The sequence below is a fragment of the Cheilinus undulatus genome, linkage group 9 (assembly GCF_018320785.1).
Source record: "Cheilinus undulatus linkage group 9, ASM1832078v1, whole genome shotgun sequence".
NCBI lineage: Eukaryota > Metazoa > Chordata > Actinopteri > Labriformes > Labridae > Cheilinus > Cheilinus undulatus.
Window position 1 is genome coordinate 28,587,322 of NC_054873.1, and position 20,121 is coordinate 28,607,442.

The 20,121-nt window shown below is 38.2% G+C and overlaps 2 protein-coding genes across 5 annotated transcripts; one reads left to right on the forward strand and one right to left on the reverse strand.

Moving 5' to 3' along the window:
- Positions 1-216: 216 nt before the first annotated feature.
- LOC121514479 (protein TsetseEP-like) lies at positions 217-3,006 on the forward strand. The gene is made up of 2 exons (XM_041794603.1): positions 217-376; positions 1,271-3,006. The coding sequence occupies exon 2, from the start codon at positions 1,278-1,280 to the stop codon at positions 2,268-2,270; it is 993 nt and encodes a 330-aa protein (XP_041650537.1). The 5' UTR covers positions 217-376; positions 1,271-1,277; the 3' UTR covers positions 2,271-3,006.
- Positions 3,007-3,156: 150 nt separating this feature from the next.
- terb1 (telomere repeat binding bouquet formation protein 1) lies at positions 3,157-18,026 on the reverse strand. Of its 4 annotated transcripts, none has more exons than XM_041794843.1 (20): positions 17,793-18,026; positions 17,528-17,638; positions 17,227-17,358; positions 17,007-17,138; positions 16,398-16,458; positions 16,135-16,253; positions 15,828-15,956; positions 15,556-15,708; positions 15,337-15,468; positions 15,029-15,151; positions 13,813-13,955; positions 13,347-13,723; positions 13,177-13,253; positions 13,017-13,100; positions 12,321-12,539; positions 10,125-10,205; positions 8,306-8,413; positions 7,225-7,301; positions 5,130-5,285; positions 3,158-5,033 (listed from the first exon to the last, which is right to left on the reverse strand). In XM_041794843.1, the coding sequence occupies exons 1-20, from the start codon at positions 17,827-17,829 to the stop codon at positions 4,998-5,000; spliced, it is 2,487 nt and encodes an 828-aa protein (XP_041650777.1). In that variant the 5' UTR covers positions 17,830-18,026; the 3' UTR covers positions 3,158-4,997. The 4 variants fall into 4 exon arrangements, with proteins under 4 accessions (XP_041650778.1, XP_041650777.1, XP_041650776.1 ...); XM_041794842.1 differs by having other exon boundaries at positions 15,029-15,154; XM_041794844.1 differs by lacking the exon at positions 15,029-15,151 and having other exon boundaries at positions 3,157-5,033.
- Positions 18,027-20,121: the final 2,095 nt, after the last annotated feature.

The window sequence follows — 20,121 nt, forward strand, 5'->3', positions numbered from 1 at the left end:
CAGTCATTAGTAAAAAAAAAAAAAAAAAAAAAAGAACAAAAATCAACAAGAAAATAAAGCAACAATGTTGCCAAATAAGGAACCGAAACAAACGACTCTTTATAAAGAGCTAAATAATCCGACTCACAAATAAGAGCCTAAATTCCCATGGTGACTAACCCATCGTGGAAGGAAGTGGAGTGGTCAGGGGATTGGTGCAAGGGACGCGCATAGACCGTGAACGCGCACGGCACGGAGCACAGACGCGTCTTCAGAGCTTTGCTTTAAGTGGTGCGCGCCCCTCGCAGACAGTTGACTTGTGGACTTCTCCAAGCTCAGAGTACGGGATCAATCTGCGACTTTGACACTTTTTTTGCAACGTAAAGCGCTTCAAAAGGTTTGTTGTATTTATTTTAATCAAGTGCACGTCGAAACCTGGGCTGTTTGTTCTGTCTGTGTTTTTTCGTTTAGATTTAAGTTGGTTGAGCACGAGAGGGAGGCGGGGTCGCTTGCATGAGTTTCTTTGTTCGATTTCTGTTAACCAGCACTTAACAGTATTTTGTAAAAACACGCCTTTGACGTTTGAAATGATTGTAATCTGGGTTTTTCCAACGTCAAGATGTTATATTTAAAAAAAAAAAAAAAAAATTCATGCTTTTCTACGGATTCCTAAATCTGAGGGAAATCAGCAGGAACACGGTTTTGCAAAATGGACAGATAATGCAAACAAAGGAAAACCACTCATTGTAACTTTCACCTTAGATGGATGCAGTGCTTTATTAATGCAAATGTTTCGAGTGCAGGTTAAACTCGTTAAGGTTTTATTTCTAATAGAGAACACGTGAGCGGTGGCATGTAAGGCAAATAAATCAAGCAAGAAAGAATTGAGCAAACAAATGCTTTAAATGTTGATATGGCACGTTTGTAACATGCACCATATAGGCACGCTTTAATCCTGACGTAGCGTGGCACATGTTGTACATTCAGCCCCTGATGTGTGGTAAAGAACATCATGTACCATAAGTCACAAACGGGAAAGCGTAGGCTCCACCATCCCTATGGTTTCTGGCATGTTTAAACCCTTTTTTATTTTTATTCGTTTAGTTTATCTGTTACTTTGAGCAGTTTTGCATTCATTATTTTTTGGGAAAAAAGCAACAAATCCAGCCTGACATGCAATAACTGAAACAGTTTTCCTATGCAATATTTATCTCATGAGGGTTTTCATTTTCATTTTCATTGGTATTATGAATTTTGTTTGAGATATTTGTTATTGTGATCTTCAACACAGGTTAATTATGGGTAACAGGCTCAGCAGAAGGCGAGACGCCCCGGCCAGCAGTGCTGAAGCTGCTGCCACTGAACAGAAGACTGCAGAGGAGCCAGCAGCCGTACCAGCAGCTGAACCAGCACCCGTACCTGCAGCCGAACCAGCAGCTGAGGACTCTGGGATAACGCAGGAGGCTGTACAGGATGAAGAAGTGATTGTGGGTGAGCCAGTGACACCCGTGGCATGTTTACCTTCTGAAGATTGTGTGGCAGTGTGTAAGGGGGCGGAGGCTCCTCCTGCCCCTGAACCAGAGCCTGTGGCAAAGGAAGCCCCAGCTCCAGTCCAGCCTGAACCTCCTGTCCAAGTCAGTGAACCAGAACCTGTTGCAGCACCTGAACCTGTTTCAGCACCTGAACCTGTTCCCGAACCAGTTGCCGAAGCTCAGCTTGCTCCAGAACCTGCTCCAGAGCCTGTTACTGAACCAGAACCCATTCCTGAGCCCGAGCCTACCTCACAACCAGAGCCAGAAGTTGAGCCAGTCCCTGAGTCACTCCCACCTCCAGTTGAGGCTCCAGAGCCACAGATAGACCTGCTTACCCAGGAGTCCCTCCCTGAGCCAGAGCTTCCTTCACCACCTCTGATCGATCTGGGCGTCCCCGATGAAGCCCCTGAACCTGTTGACACACCCCTCATCCCTGAACCTGTCAGTGCAGTCGAGTCCGCAGACGTGATCCCAGTTGTTGAAGGAGGCCTAGACGGAACTGAGGATCCTGTCGTTTCAGCATTGGAGCCGGAAAAGTCAGAGGAAACATCAGAGTTCCTGGAGAAGCATATTGAGGTGGAGGTGACAGAAGATCTGGAGAAGCTGATGGGTGATGTCAACATGGAAAATGTAAATGGACTACTAAAGAACTTGGAGCTGAAAGGAAATGACCTGCTTACTGATCTCATTCCCAATGATGTCACAATTGCAGACGACACTCTCATCACAAACATGAGCACTCCTGCAGAGCTGATGTGAATTCACACAAGGAAAGGATGTATAAAGAAGTAAAAAGGATGTTTCTTTTTTTCTGTGAAAACCTCTTAACCCTGTCCATGAAGTCTGAAAGAATCATAAATACAGTATCTGATTTTCTTATACTTAAAGGGGCCTATTGAAGGCAAAAGCGGCTATTTCTGTCAAAATGAACCTAATGTGCCAAATGAGCTCTGGATCAAACTTAGGTCTTGTCATAAAATTACTTACTGACACATGTAGGTTTTTGATACAGTTACAAAGCCACCAGGTGTGTGGGTAAAGGGGTAAAGGGACTCAAAAATCACAGTGGAAATATGTGATCATGAGTGTATTGTTGGACATCAGAGATATTTCTCTATGCAACTTCACTAAACAAGATTTTAAATGTATCTTTTTTCATTGCCATATAAAAACCAGGTATAAGGATAGTGATTAAAAATAAATTTTAAAATCTTTTTAAGGTGTTTATGGGAATGCACAGCACTCGTAAGTTAATGCAGAATGACAGGCAAGGGACAGTAGCAATGCAAATATGGAGACAGTTTGTGCAGACCGCTATTTAGCAAGAAACACGGGTCCAATAAACATTTATTCCTTAACATACTCATACTGGGACCTTGCAATATTTCTCTAACAGGTGTGATCACCATCTAATTGTTATTTTAATATGATGAGATGGTAATTTTTTTAACTCAAGTAATGGCTTGCTTGTGAAAATAAAATATTATTCAACATGCGTCATGGTCATGTTTTTTCTTTCACCAGAAGAGAGGTTGTTTTTAATGTGCGACTATGGAAACGAAAAGAAAAACTGGTGAGATACTTTACATTCATAAGGCCACAAAGCTTTATTAGATAAATGCTCATTCCTTCATTGCGATATAAAACTAAACCAACCCAGAAAAATGTAAAGCATGCATCTGTTGAGTGCACGTAATGGAGCAATTGGAGCTTTCTCCGTTATGTGGCATGTCAAACAACACGCCAGTATACATGTGAGGAACACAGTGTACATATGGAAATCAAATTCCAGCCAACACAGCACAGAGCATGTAAGAAAAGACAGTGCCTTCTCACAGTCTTGTGGGAGAGAGGATGAGAGGGAGGGAAGGAGAAAGGGGAGGGGAGGGGGGATGGAGCCACATTCTTTCCAGAGGAAGGAGGTTTTCGGGGGGCCTGGGTCAAAAGTCTTTAGTGTGACTGCATTTCAGTCCATGAGAAATCTGCTCCTCACATGCCTCTCCCACCACACAATCCCCCCACCCCCTTTACTGCAACGCTATCCCGACATCTTGACAAAGTAGTCAGTAGATTGGTATGAGACGCAACTTCAGCTTGTGTAGGAAATGGATAAAACTTAGGAAAAAACCACAGCAAAACAAACTGGGAGCTATTCTGTCAGTAAGATTTAAGATGTGCAGCTGCCCAATTTAACTTGAAAAGACAAAAGTCGTACTAGAACATCATTGTGGTACACCACTGTGTCATAATCATATTAAGCCCCACTCCCAATAAATATTCCTGCTTGTCCAGCCACACCTTTAAAAGCCTATAAGCCTCAGGGCATGGCAGGCGGTTGAGTCCCATAGTTTTGGTAGCACGCTGATGAATCCCAGTGGAGTGGGAGAGGCCCTCTGCAGACAGTGATCTCAGTCGAGCTAGCCATTGGTGGAGATACAGTTCGCAGAGCTTCTCAGATACACGCTAAGAGAGATAAGCAGCATGATTTGCAGTATTTGTGATTCCTCTCATTCCTAAGCCCTTCAGCTCCATAAACAAATAGTCCCCCTCTCTTTGTTGATGGAGTCTCAAGAAAGAAGAGGGATGCTTTTTATAAATATTACTATTATTATCAAATTTCCATTTTCACACAACTGATAGTATGGTAATGTCTGCTGGACTGAACGTCACTTTTTCATAGATTACGGAAGTCAGATCACTATAATATCTATGTCTTTATGAAAACATGTTACAGTATCTTAACTGATTTCTATGTGAAAATAAAAAGCTTACCGTTTCAATGTAACCTGAACTGGAAAGAATTCTAACAGAAACTGGTCATGAATGACTGCCAAAGTTTTTTGGAGGTGAGCTTGTCATCATTGCCACATCCTATGAGCACATGATGCTGTTGCAATCAAATCTGGCAGACTTACTGTACTTGTGAAAACAGGGCTGTGGTGATTCATCATTAAGTATTGCAATAGCAGGGCAACAACATAAGATAGCACTCAAACAAAGGTCTTACTTCTAGATAACACTTAATCTTGCAAAAATTCCTCATATGAAAAGCCTCAGTTGTGTCTGAGTCTATATTGATGATTTGTACAGTTAACGTATAATGAATTTAGTTTCTTGAATTTCACTTGGGATAAATAAAGTATCTATCTATTGCACTGTGACTGTAGTTTTAATTCTTAGTTTGGCAGTCTGTTTTAATCATTAAAAAGTTTATTGACAAAGAAAGTGCTGACAACAAAACTGAAGAACTGTTTCAATGTTGTAAATGTTTAAATTACAAAATTAACAGTATTTGCTGATGCATTAAGAAATACTACCATAAACATTTCTAAAACCTAACCCTAAAAACAAATTAATTACTATATATTATGTCAATATTAGATTAAGGAATCTATGGATTATTATAATAAAAGTTCTCAACAGAAGGAAGTAAAGGTGCTTTAGATTATTCCATCAGAGACATTGAAAAGCTGGTGCCTCAGGATCTCAGGACCAGGAACCTACATTTGCTGCTCCAGCTTTCTGCAAAAAATGAAAACAATATATGGCAGTCAATCACAACACAGTCTGACATTTACAATGGAAAAGATAAAATGCCATCCTCAGAGAGGATGTTACCTTTAGCCGTCTGTATTTATCAGCAAGGTCCACATTGGTACGTCCGGGTTGGAACGGGTACGACCACAGGATGGAGTTCCAGGAGAATCCAAAATTCTTCACTCCACAGAGCAGGTAATGCACCTCCTCACGGCTGAAGTCTTTTCTCGTTCTCCTCTATGAGCAAGAGAAGCCAAAAGAGGCAGAAGGTTTAAGACATATTAGTCTGATAAACAGCCGTGTCTGCTCATTTAGGACCAATTATTTTCATAGACACCGACCAGACAGAGTATACCCATCTCTAATACTCTACATAACTCTGTGTTCATTTATTTAATGAGCCTTCATGCCTTCACTGGTGTCAAAGTCTGGTTGATGAAGGTCTGCTTAATAGACTAATATCAGATGATAAAGTGAAGAATGTGCTTGAAACACGTGTATGATTTGTTATTTCTCTTTAAGAACGTGTGCCGAGGATGCCTGTGTGACTTATCTTAATAGGCCATACTGGTAGCACAGCTAATTTTAGCCCATTAATAGCACTCAGAATTTTTTACCCGCAGGCTTTCTGGGAAGCATATCGTACAGATTTTCCGACCTCCAGGCAGCAGTTGGTTTCAACTCCTATCGGCACGCTGTGAAAATCAATTTTTTCTACTTAACATTGGATGTTTGATCTGTGTGTGTGTCGAACTCAAATAATCATTGCACTGTAGTAGTTGAAGTTAAATGGTTTGAAACCTTTTCAAACAAATAAATCAACAAAACCACTAAAATTATTTCTTAATGCTTTAACAGAACAGAGTTACCTTTTATAATAGATACACTTGTAAATTACTAAAGTACTATATGTGGTGGGCTAGAAAGACTATGCGGAAGGAGAATCAGAGTTAAATGCTGCTCAAACACATGGGAAGTGATTCCCATCCTTACTTCTAACCATACATTTCCTCTTTTTATTTAGAAAATATATATAAATATTTTCACCCCATGACTTCCTATCTCAGCAGTTACACGATTTATGAGAACCAAGAGGAAAGATCAAATTAGTCCAGTATCAGCTGCTCTGCAAAGGCTTCCTGTTACATTTTTAAGTGATTTAAATGTCTTCCCTCCCTTGTTCTCTCTTCCTCTATGAAATAAATATCTCAAGTTCCACCTTATGGCTGGCTTTAGTATAAGCCGGTGGGACTGATTTAACTGCTGAAGGTTAAATTTGACCGTTATAATAATAATAATAATAATAATAATAATAATTTTTATTATTAGTAGTAGTATTATTATATCAAAATGTTCAGTTTATTCCAAAGTATGTCATGGGAAAAGCTTGCCCTTTTACCAATATAGTTGATTAGCCAATTAGCAGTTAGATTCCCTCACTACTTGAAATGATTCAGGAAATAAACTCAACTAAAAAACAAATCATTTTAAGTTGTTTTCTTCTCCTCTAAAAGAGACCTGACAATGCTTCAGTTTTTTCAAATCTGCATCATTAAATCTAATTCACCTTACTGTGAGAAAATCACATTAAATTCAGTTTCCTTTTCAGGGTGATACTGCTGAAGAAGAGAAAGTACAGCTTTTAAGCCTTCTGTGTTAACCCTATGGTCGCTGATGAGTTTCAAGATCAGTGACTCAAACATTACAGTTTGCTCACACTAAGAAGAAAAGTCTCTTATAGAAGAGTTAAGAGCACAAAATAAAAGTTGGAAGCTTAGTGGTGATGATACTGAAGTCAGTCGACCAAAGCTAAAGTTAGGGTTAAACGGCCTAAGATTAGATTTTTACTTTTCCTGATTATGAAAATGTTCAAAAATTATGTAATTTTTGAATATTAGTGAAGACTTCTTGATGAACAAAGTGTGTTTCAGACACTTTATTTTAAACAGTTTTTTTTTCAGGATTAATCCAAAACCCATGGATATTTTTTTTTACAATGTATTGTTTCTTCTACCTTTTACATTCATGACAACAAATTGATCTTGTTTTTGTCCAACTGTTTCAAAACTGTCATCTTATTCTTCATATTTTTTCCAACCTTTTGAATTCTACATCTCCTTCAGCATTACATCTGAGCTAGTCATTTAAATATCAATAAAAAGCATTAGTCTCTTACAGTAGAAACATGATCTGTGTGAGTCTTCATCTCATCATCAAGGTCAGGTAGTCTGCTGTCATTTTCTTCTCTTCTCTCTGGATATTAACCATAAAAAGTTTAAGTTCATGTATGAAAAAAAGAAAAAACCCAGAGACAATGCCGTGTTTTTTCCACTCATAAACTGGCCACAGACTTCACTTACAGAGAGACAATTACTCTTTTCTCTCTTGTCCTACTCTCCTCATTAGACGGATAATGCATCACCAGTTGTGGCTTATACAGCTGCAGGACACAAACAACGATGCAGGAGGAGAAGAACGGTCGATGAAGGATGAGAAAACAAGAGAATAGACAAAAGAGGGCAACAGTAAGACTGAAAGGAGAAAATGGAAGGAAAAAATGGACTGAGACAGAATTAAACTATGAACTGTGCAGTGGAAGAAAAACTATAAACTCCTGCAAATGTGGACTGAGCATTGGAAAATACATTTGGCTAAAAGGTATAAAGACAGTAAATCTCAGGATGACAGTCCAGAGAGAAAAACAGTGCTTCTCACTGGCAAATTTAGGCTACACTAAGTCTCATAAAGAGACTGTGAACTCACAAAGCTGAAGAATAAGAGACAAAAAGGGAGATGGATGGAAAATATAAACAACAAAATAAAAATAAATCAGCTCTTCCTGCACAGTGTAGTGATTGTAATGCAAGTACACAACATTCAACATCATAACACGGACAAGACTCGAGTGTCTCTCCTCCACATGTTATGTAAGTGACATGGTAGTGCCATGTCACTGGTGTAATACAAAAGCATTAGAACACACCCTTTCTCTGTCTCCTTCTCTCACACACACAGAGACAGACAGACAGTGTGTTTTACAGAGTGTGAAACAGCTTCATACAGCTGTGCGGCTCTGAACCAGCTCCGGCCTGCGCTGTGAGATCACTGGCCGCATTTCAACATTCCTCCTGCTCTTTGGATTGTGTGTTTCCAACAACACACAGCGGAGGACAGCTCCCACCACAGGCTCGCAATCACAACACTCACACACGCACAAAGTAATCTTCTGTAAATACTCAGCTCTGGTTCACATTTACCTTTAGGATGATGAGACTTTTTCAGAGGAGTCAAGCCTGGACCTGAAGGGTGGAGTGAGGAAATCACTGCTTTTGTTGCTCCTTTGTGCAGCGGGGTCAAAGTGATGTCTATGATAGGTGGAAGAGGACACAAATTAAAGCATTAAAAATATTGTGCTTCATATTTTTTGTTCAGTCCCTGCCACCTAAAAATAACAGTCCAAGAGATCCACTTTTATAATTACTTAAACAAGTCAAATGCAACATACTTAGTGTGCATGACAAGTGGATGACATTTGTTTTGGGTTACAGATATAAAAAATGCATCCAAAAATAACAGACCCAGTCTGCAAAGACCTTATTGTGATACATGGTGAAAACTTCCTGATTCTAACAATCTCCCCCTTCATCTGTATGAAATTAGCTCTCTCTTCATACCTATTTTTCTCCACTTTAAACTGTGTAGTATTTTCTTTACCCCCCTGTTTTGTTTCTGCAGGTTCTTTTTACGTGTCCCACTTTTCCACAGTTGTGACATTTTTCACTAGCAAACCTGCAGTCTTTGGCTTGGTGGTTTTCTCCACTGCACCTGTAGCATTTTCTAATGTCCAGCTGGGGCGTTGGTTGTGTGTCAGTGACCTTGTTCACCGACCTCACCACTCTGTTCAATTTACCAGGTTCTTTCATGCCATGTGAACCAGCAATGTCACTGTTTGCTGCCTCCATTGCTTATGCAAACTTGAGTGCTTTTTCAAAAGTCAGTCCATCCTCTGACAGCAGCCTCTGCTGTATCCTGTCTTTGATCTCTCAGCATCATCAGGATTTTATTTAAAAACTGTACATATTTATGATTTTTGGTATGGCACCAGTTTCAAACCAGTACGACCAAGAAGTCTCCTGAGAGGTATCTTGGACAGTTGTGGCATAAAAATCCACACAGACTCACAGACATGACAGACAATTAGAGTAGAAAGACTATTCGTTTAGGTAGAAAACTTTTTGACACACAAAATGGTTTCTGTAGCTTTGTGTCTAAAGTTTGTTGCATAGTTTAAATCTAAATGATACTATTTATTAAACCTAAAAAGTCATTTTTCTGCAGCAAGCAAGACAAACAACATATCTCTATTCTTATCACTGTTTATGACTTACCTCTGTTTATTAAATTTGATTTAATTTAGTATTTCTATATTATTGTTTGCTCAAAACTGTCCTCTTTGGAGGTAACATACCACAAGAGCATCGGTATCGGATCATTTGACTCAGTTTGATTATAAGAGCCGATCTTTTGGCTCCTAATTGACTCTTTATTTGGTTCCAATTTGGCTTTTTATGTCTTTTTAACAACAAAAATGAAAAAAAGGAACTGATTCTCGAACTGGAGCTGGCCCCTTTTATTCACAGAAGAGAGCTGACTCTTAGAGCCAGCTTGTTCAACAACTCATAATTTAATCAGTCTTTATTGTATTGTCATTTACATTGAATCAGTACCCTACAAAATTGATTTGCTAAAAAGTTAATCACAATTTCCTGTAAAAGCATGCTTATGCCAAAAGGAGGGAGAAAAGCTGTTCAGTTTTGTAAAAAAACATAATGTATTTGGCATGCATTCGTAATATTGCTGTCACACAACTATTTTGGTACCTTTCCTAACTCAAAGAATTTTGTTGCAAACCAAACCGAACTGAGCCAGATCAATAGATAAAAATACAGCATTAGTACTTTACTTCCTTACTGGCTGTACAGCCATTGGAGTTGTTTTTAACTGTGCTTTATAGAAACATTTTACTTAACTGTGTAAAAGAGATGAAAGACAATCAACTTGTTGCATAAGTCTCACCATTGTGCTTCTTCCAGTTGTTGCCTGGCAGGAAGCTCTTTCCTTTCCCTGCAGCTTTATGTCTGGGAGTCAGGCAAATCTCTTTAAAAGAGAACGGAAATCAGACAACGTATAGCAGCAGTTAAAGACAACAACATGTTTCATAAGAGGGTGGATAACTAACAAATCACAAGTGAAGGTTAAAGAAATGAAACTAATCCTATTAACATGTTAAAAGGCCAGTTGACTTTGTGTTTTCATTTGTTACACTTTTACATTTGTCTGGGTTGAAGAAAGCATTGTGATAACCACACTGGAAAAAGCTGATGTCTCAACAAACGCAGAGAAGTGCACGCACTTAGGCTAAGTGTTGACTTGTTGTGACAAGTCAAGTGATGAGTCTGTCACCACAGTGGTGATTAAGACATGAGGATGTCTGTGGGTGTCCTGTTAAGTATTGATTTTACACAATTTCATGTTTGTTCTTCTTCAGCAAGAAGAAATTGTTTTCATTAATTAACTAAACAAAAAAAGATTAAATGTGATATCCAATTTGCACTGAAGTAAAAAAAAATATTCACTCTTTGCCAGCCTGAAATCCCTTTCATTAACAACACCAAGCAGCAGAAGCCTTTTGCACCTGCTACGCATGAGATACAGTTGAAACCAGAAGTTTACATACATGGTCTAAAAAAGACTTGTTACCTTTATCTTACTGTCTGACATTAAATCAGACTCAACATTTCCTGTTTTAAGTCAGTTAGGATGACCAAAATGATTTCTATGTGCTAAATGCCAGAATAATGAGAGAATTTTTATGACTTTCTCCAAAGTCAGAAGTTTGCATATACTAAGATTACTATGGCTTTAAACAATTTGGGAAAGCCCAGATGGTGATGTCATGGCTTTGGACGCTTCTGAAATGTTACTTGACAACATTTGAGTTAATAGGAGGCACACCTGTGAATGTATTTTATGGCACACCTTATACACACTGCTTCCTTGTGTGACATCTTACGAAAATCCAATGAAATCAGCCAAGATATCAGGAAGTGAATTGTGGACCTCAACAAGTCTGGTTCATCCTTATGTACAATTTCCAGATGCCTGAAGGTGGCACGTTCATCTGTTCAAACAATTAAAAACAAGTATACAGTCACTAGGAAAAGTATGTGAACCCTTTGAGATTTCTTGGATTTCAGCATAAATTGGTCATCAAATGTGCTCTGAAATTCATCTAAGTCACAACAACAGACAAACACAGTCTGCTTAAACCAATACTGCACAAAAAATGATATGTTTTCATGTTTTTATTGAACAAAACATGTAAACATTCACAGTGCAGGGTGGAAAAAGTATGTGAACCCCTAGGCTAATAACTGGTTGACCCTCCTTTGGCAGCAATAACCTCAACCAAACGTTTCCTGTAGTTGCAGATCAGTCCTGCACAACGGTCAGGAGGAATTTTGGACCATTCCTCTTTACAAAACTGTTTCAGTTCAGTTGAAGAGATGTAAGGTGGCCTACACACCTGACTCAGTTTCACCAGTTATGCCAGGGGGAATGGGCCAGAATTCCAGCAAACCCTTGTGAGAAGCTTGTGGAAGGATTACCAAAACATTTGACCAAGTTATAAAGTTTAAAGGAAATGCTACACAATATTAAGGACAGGTATGTAAACTTCTGACTTTGAAGAAACTAATAAAACATTTTCAAAAAAATATGTCTCTCATTATTCTGACAATTAGCAAATAGAAAAAAAATGTGTTAACTAACTAACCTAAACAAAAAAAGTTTACTCTGACTTAGACACCAAATAGCCATTAAAATCTTCTGCACCTTGTCATCCACAGTTATCCCACCTTTCAAAACCATCACCAAGACAACATAAATCCAAAGCTTACTTCACTTGGTGTGAGATTTGAGTGATAACAGAAAACATACATTGAAACTATCTCAGCTGGTGCATTATCTAAAATGTTTATAGAGCCTTTACTTTGTCGCAGGTTTGAACTTACTGATCTTGAAAATGTGCATGGCTGGTGCAACCATCAGCAGAAGTGGAGAAGATCAAAACCATCTAATACAACAATGAATTCTACATAGTGTGTTTTTACAGGAACTATTTGTAGAGCTGGACTGAACTCCTTAACTAATCAAACTGTAAATGGTTTGAGGAGGAGTTTCTTGTTCATTTTGAATGTTGAAGCCACTAACCACTCCAGTTTCCCCTGCTTTTCTGTGGCTCTGCTAATGAGTTGGCCTGCCCCATGGTGCTGTCCTTGTACTCTCTGTTGAAGAGAAGGTGGCACTGAGCAGTTCTGAAACGCTTTGAGGCCTCCTGGAGGACCTTGTGCATGTCACAACTGTGCTGGCAGGAGCTTTGGAGGGAGGAAAAAGTGTGACTGGTCACCTCCTCAAAAGGCAGCACACAACCTGAATGAGAAAGAAAGAGGAAAGAGAGGAACTATAAAAAGCCACTGTTAGCTTTTACAAAAACAAACAGGGCAATCCTGGGGTGAAGAAGGCCTAGCAGTTCGGTTGTACCACATAAATGTAAGCGACCTGGGTTCAAGTCTGGCCTGTGGCTACTTTCCAACATGTCTCACACCAGCTTCTTTATCCCTATTTCTGACTTTATCTACTGTCCTCTTCTCTGAATAAAGGCATAACAAGGCTTAAAAATATATCTTTAAAAAAAGAAGAAACAGAACAATAACTTAAACTTGTAAGCACATAGTGATGACCATTTCAGTTTCTCTTCACCTTTACACCAAAACAGATAAAAAAAGGGACACATTTCTGACTGATAAAATTAAAAGCAAATGCTGACCCATACACTACATTTTGAGCCCATAACAATATAAGGATAGCATATCAATCATTTAATTGAGCATTACAATGTCCTCCTACCTGCACATCGCATCTGAGGGAGTGAATATTCTTTCACTGGGATCGTTCCTTTTCTGGTATTATTCATCTCACAGTTCTGTGACTCTAAACATAAAAAAATTTATTTTGTAAGAAAATTCTTTATAACAGTGTGTTCAAGGCACGCAGCATAAGTGCTCACCTTCTTCATCATGTTTTTCTTTCATGGTTTCCCCTTGTACACTGTTCTTCAATGGCACTGGGAGCTTAAAAGTGGCCCTTTGCAAAAAGCAAACAAAAACAGCAGAATGTAAATATGTCATTATAAAATTTCAGGTTTACAAATTTGCAACGCTGATGAAATCTGCTGACCTGTATGTTATTTGCTTCACTCTGTCTCCCTCTAGTGGCTGCATTTTGGAAGTCATCAGGGCTCTAGTACCTTTGCACACTGTGCACCACACATTATCTCCACTGGGTTTAGCCTTCTCTTCCTTCACACTTACACTAGAGCACGTGCGTCTCCATTCACTCTCATTCTCAACCATACCTCTGGCAGTATGATGCTCAATACTGTAATCATCTTTTGCATATACATGCTTAGGAGTGCTGGTCTTTTTATAAGCAGTGAGGACAGTGTTAATGCTCTCTCTCTGCTGCAGGGACAGAGGTAAAGCTGGAGGTGCAAATGGTGGGACAAGTCCTTTGGTAAAAGATGATCCATCTGTATCTCCCTCATCTTCAGCCTCCTGTTGATAAAACATATGCACACAGCAGGAGTCACCCTGCTACACACTGATTATGTTGTGCACATTAGTATACATAGTATGTGTGGGACCTTTGCCTGGCTCTTCTCCATCAGGTCAATCCGGCGCAGCAGCTCTTTAGCTGAGTTCCTGAAGCCCTCCATGCTAGTGACAGGCTTCACATTTTTACTTTTGTCCTGTGTCATGATCAATCCGGGCACTTCCAAAGACACAGCTTTACAGACAAAAACAGTAACGTTATTATAACGTTATTATAGGAGCTCTGTCATATATATTCAACCCACATTTTTTAGCAAAGCTTTATTCCCTTTGTTTATTAAATAAATTTTACTTCTAACAACTGAGGTTTTAACATAAGTCAATTAAACTAATTAGATTGAACTATCAGAGTTCAGTAAAACTGTGTAAACATTTTTGTTATGTTACAAAGAAAGAGTTTGAGAAGAAAATAACCATGTTCCTTACTGCATAAAGAATCAAGGGTTTCAGTCAGTACATTTACATGCAGTCAAGCCAAGCTACGGTCATAGCTCTGTAAAGCAATTTAACTGAACTACTGTCCTTGGCCCAGTATAAATGCACAGCAGGAAAATTGAAAATTTATTCACTGACAGGGCCATGTCTGCTTACAGTAGATTTAGATACATAACCTTACAGCTAGTTACTACAGACATTTTTTCCAGTTGACCTTGCTAATAGGCTTGCAAAAAGCTAACTAGTTGCAAGTCAAATTGTGATGACATGGACAAAATTATCAGCTGCATAAATTTCATACATACTCTGCACTTTACTTTGGTATAAATGAGATGATTGCCATACCTTTTGCCTACAACGATTAACTGAATGCAGACAACAATGCAGCTTCTGCTAGACTTAGTATTTGTGATGATTGACTTCTGGGTCAAAGCCCAGTAAAGAGACTGTGGAGCATGTGGAGAGGGCCTTTTTTAGTCGGACTAACATTTTTACATGCATTTAGAAGTCCAGTTTTAGTTGCAGTAGCACAAATGTTTGTTTTTTTCCTAACATGCATGTGAACGTATTGACTGAGAAACGCTTGATTCAAAGTCTCCATCAATGCATCTGATGCTGTGGTCTGTAATTTCCTTCCAACATACAGTAGAATAGCAAGAAGGATGGTGACACTGTGTTCTGTATAAATGTCTATGGGTTTCAACAAAGGCAGTATTTCATATTTATCAAGATTGCAATGTTTTAGTTAAAACTGATTAAATGAGATATAAAATAACTTCTTTTTAAAATAGATATTTGGCTGATTTGACTTACTGGCCTGTTTGCAGGTCTGCAGTATGAATGTAGCAGCCTTCCTAACCTCCTCACTTGTATCCTCTGTGAGTAAAGTTATGATCAGTGGCAAACCTCCACACTGTACCAGCTGGAACTGGTGCTCTTCTCCAAACAGGAGGAAACAAGAATAGGAAATATGAACAGAATATAAACACTCGAGGTGAAAGAAAATGGGTGAACGCTGTAGTAATTTAAGGTTTGAATCTATTAGAGTAAGTGCAAATCAAAGAAGAAAGATGCTCAGACACAACTTCAGACACAAACAGGACAGTGCTATGCAGTTTTACCAGAGGCCACAGTGCAGTGGCCCAGAGTAAGTAACACAGAGAGCCTTTCTTCAGGGTCCAGATGTGGGCTAGCCAGCAGAAAAAGGAGATGCGAAACCACGCCATACTTGGCCAGGCCTGAGGCTAGAGAAGCTGCAAAACAGACAGTGATAAGAGAAGGAGGAATGTCTTTAGGTGAACCATAAAGAGTATGGATCTGTGAATCACAGCAACACCCACGGTTTTCTGTGATGCAGGCTGAAAGGGTCTTGGATGTTGTTACAGAGAGCTGACAGGACAGCAAGCTTGTATCTGCTGCAGAGGTCAGATGAACCAATGCAAGAGTGAGACTGTCCAGACCCCCTGAAGCGGAAAAACACTCCTGAACACCAGCTGCAATAAACAGAGGAGTAAAGAAGATCGAATTATTTACATTTGAGTTTAAATTCTGAGGTTCACACGAGGGTGAAAACTGCAGGTTTTACATAGGCCATTGCCTCTGTTTGGCTTACGGTTGTTGGCAACTGTCATTGCTATGAAGGAGCATACAGATTGGAAAACCTCAGTTCTTGACAGAGCAATCTGCTGAAGCCAGATTTTTATCATGGGAAAAGCGACAACACAAATACGCTGGCCCTCATCTGGAAGATACAAAAAAAGAAACAAACAAACAAACAAACAAAACTTATCAACAAAAGATCTTAGCCTTGCTGGTGATAGGAACTTGATGCAGTATATTATAGTTTAAATTAAAAGGAGTTGCCTGGAGGGCACTGATATAGTATTATCTGCTCAGAAAAATACAGAGATGATATTTACCATTCTGAGGGTTGTTCACACATCCACAAAGAGCACTACACACAGATGCCCAAAGCTGATAGATTTGAGTAGCATTGACAGCTCTCAAATTGGCCTCTGTGGCAAGGGGGAAAGTGGTCCTGCAAAGATAGAAGATCTTTAACTTATATTTATGTTCTTATACGGTTGGTTTTATCTATATTTGTGCAGTTTTAACATGACTATGTAAACTTGTCATACATCTTGGGATACATTAAATTACTGTTTAAAGCAGAATGAAATACCTGAAGAGGTCCAGAAGAATATCCAAGCAGCCAGTGGTTTGGGCTAAAGTTTGTCCCGACTCTGTGAGTGTTAAAACAGACTCGTGACTTAACACAATCATTCAAAAAAAAAAAAAAAAAAAAGTGAGATCATCCTGCTCTTATTTATTCCACTTTCTGCTGCATCTTAAGGTCTGATCTACTATGCACATGATGCCAGTCATCTTCAAACACTCCTATACGGTTTTGAAGCTTTGTTCGGTTTGCCTTTATGTTGAATCTGAATGTGAAGATGAACTGTCAGTGTCTCCTTTATATGCTGCACAGAACATTGTGGATCTAGTGGTAGCTAGCACAAACCAATCCCCCTGAAATCTGACAATGAGTAGGCAGATAGCAAATCATTGTTAAGGATTTTGGGGTGGTTAATCAGTACAAAGCTTTGCGCAGAAGACACAAAAACCTACATAAATAGAAGCTTGTGAATTTACAAAGCATATCTTTACTGACAATGGGTCAGTTTTACTACATTTAAAAGACTAAAGCTGATGTACATCTAAGTCCCTAAGTCCTCAAATTTGGACACTTCTGCTCAAACTTATGGTGTCAGTTGTTGAGCTTTGATCTTACTGTTGTTGGCCACAAACACAGACAGCAAATAGACAGAAACTCTCTTCTGTGTCAGTGGGACTTCTTCTTTCATCAACAAACCAGCAAGGTCTGCAAATGTCTCCTTTCTGCACAGAGAATTCTTGCAGTAAACTACCAGAAGGAAAGAAAAACATTGAGTTGATAACACGTGAAAAACCGTTAAACCTTAAAAGTGTCCTATCCACACATTTGACCCTACCATTGGCCTCTGCCAGGGTTCCCAGAGTAAAAAGTGCAGTCTCCTTCACATCTGAATGAACACAACTGGACTTGTAGAGGTTGTATATGAAAGCTACACCTCCCATTTGTCTCAGGATGTCAACATTATCCTCTGAAATTAAGATCATTGAAAGAGAAGCAGACAGTGTACAGACACCAAGCGGTTAAGCTGCTATATTTAGACTAAATACTAATAAGTAAATCAATGTTACAGTTATATAAATAATGTCTGGTTAGTAAGCATATGAAATGCTTGGTGTTAAGTTTTGGTAAAGTATTACCTCTGTTTTCACAGATTGAGTGTATGGCGAGGAGAGCCTGTTTCTGCAAATCAGGACACTTCATCTGAAACTTCAGACACTCAAGCAGCAGACTGAGATCTGTCCTTGTATCTGAAAGCAGAAAGATTAAATCACATATGTAGTGTTAACTCCACATGTGGGTTGTTTATGCACAATCTAAGATATGTTTTTCCCTCTAAAATCAACATAAAATATTTAAATTGTATGTACATATCTGCCTTTAGCAAAAACAGAACTACTTAACTATTTCGACTACTGCTGGTATCCCCGGTTTTATCCATCGTAACTTACTAGTTTGTAAATAACATTGAAAAGTCACCTTATCTAAATAACTATACAAGAATAATAAGTCTAGTTCAACACATCTAACATATCTGTATTTCGTCGGTAAAAGGCACTTGTACTGTTCAGAGAGGTAGCGAAAATTTGGTCTCTAATTTGTTAGCAATATGCTAGCAATAGTTAACTGCCGATGACGCTACGTCTCCAACCATAGACATGTAACATACGTAAACGTCTCATTGGCTGTGTGTGACCGCTGCCGTGATACGTCAACGTGTCCAAGACCGCCTCACAAACATACAAGTATACGAGGGAACTTGAGATTTTTCTGGATAAAAAGCACTCGTGTGAGACCATGAACGCGTAATAAATGCAATTTCAAATAAATTAATGCACAAATTATAGACATTTATGGTGTCATGATTAGTGCATTAACGCAGACAGCCATGGATGTTAAATATAACAGTTAAGTAGATATTAGAGGCAGTTGAAGTGGGTATACTCATATTTTCTTTAGAAGTGGGTATATTCTTCATTTCAAAGTGGTATACTCTATGGTAACAAAAATATGAGGGGGTATTCTGCATAAAAACTGTTTAGGCAACACATATGCATGAAATGTCTTTATTGAAAATTAAAGTACAGCAACAAAATTGCTTTTAATTTTCCAATAATAATTTAACTTTTTAATTTCCACACATAAAAAGAATCAAAATTTGGTGCAACATGCAAATGCCTTAACATAATTGAATTGAAAAAGCAAAGTACTTTTATTTTTAATTTTCAGAAAATGTTCTGCTAAATAGCATTCATAACTCAAACGGTTTGGCTATTTTGAAAACTAAAATGTATTATTCGCAGTGCTTTTTCAATTGTGTTTTTTTTTTTTTACACAAAAATGAAAAGAACATTCAATTACCTTATTTGTCAATGAATTTTCAACTTCATTTTGATTTTTTTTTTACATAAATACAATTTTAAAATTTTATAAAACGCTCTTTGATTAGTACGGAAGAGTATTGGGGCCACTGAAAAAAAAAATTTGAGACTAAAAGTTTTTTTCACTTGTGAGAAAAAAGTCAGAATTCTGAGATTAAAGTCAGAATTCTGAGATTAATCTCAGAATTCTGACTTTAAACTCAGAATTTTGTCTTTAAACCAAGAATTCTGACTTCAATCTCAGAATTCTGACTTTAATCTCAGAATCCTACTTTAATCTCAGAATTCTGACTTTTTTCTCACAAGTGAAAAAAAAAATTGTCTCAAATTTTTTTTTTCAGTGGCCCTAATACTCTTCCGTAGATTAGTGCTCACAATTTTAAATGAAAAGTCTAATTTGAAAATTTCAAAGGCAATAACAGAAACAGAAATTATAGAACAATGTTGTCTTTTGTATTTTCAATCCATCCTTTAGTTCGCACGTTTCTCACAGCCCAAAAGAAAAGTTACCTACAGGATTTTCGCTTTTCCTTTTCCTCCTCCTTCTAATTAGTGATAAATTTTACTTATGTTTTAATTTATTTTACATGTTGTTCTCTGGATGTTGATGTCTTTTGTTGTTCATGTTTTTATACTCTTGGTGCAAGACAAATTCCCTTAGGAGCAATAAAGGTTTTCATTCATTTCTTATGTTCCACAATAAAGTAGTCTAACTTTACTGAGTTCACATACCTTAATTTGGAGGCCTTCCAAGTAAATATCAATTGATATGACTGCCATTAACCAGTATCTCATGGCATGGGGTGTCACACCTACAAAATGTCCTGCCACCTCATGAATATTTTCCTAGATCAGCTCCAGCCTTGGAAGATAAAATTGCTTTATTAGTTTGGTTGAAACTAAAATGCTCAGCTTTCACAACACATTCAAATCAGTCTCCTTTCTTGAATCCCTGCATGTTTACACTCAGAGGCATTACATTCATGATGTCAAAGCCAACTATTGTGAAGTTTCTGATGATCAGTAATCTGATGACACCAACTATAATAAAGTTAAAATATTTTTTTCCAAAGTTGGAGAAATTGTCAACTAGAAAATAAGCAATCAAAGCATTCACCGTTTTTCTAAATTAAAGTCAATGAAAAGTAAAATGCTGCAACAAACACACATCTCTGTGTATCTGCACTTTAATAACACCTCACAATGTTTGGCTAATGGTTAAACAGCCTCTTCAATGAAGTCTTTGTACACAGTCATCAGTCTTTAAAGATGTAAAAGTCAAAGCCTATATCTTGTGATTCATAAAACTGAAAAGATAGCTCATCAAAATAAGTAACTGCTATAAAATAACT

Bases quoted from the DNA above. Each gene is read 5' to 3' on its own strand.
- LOC121514479 (XM_041794603.1), top strand. From the start codon at position 1,278: ATGGGTAACAGGCTCAGCAGAAGGCGAGACGCCCCGGCCAGCAGTGCT.
- terb1 (XM_041794842.1), bottom strand. From the start codon at position 17,829: ATGGATAAAACCGGGGATACCAGCAGTAGTCGAAATA. The intron at 17,359-17,527 runs GTAATACTTTAC...TCTTAATTTCAG, and splicing joins CTCAATCTGTGAAAACAGAG to AGGATAATGTTGACATCCTG. The intron at 10,206-12,320 runs GTTAGTGGCTTC...TCTCTTTTAAAG, and splicing joins AAGCAGGGGAAACTGGAGTG to AGATTTGCCTGACTCCCAGA.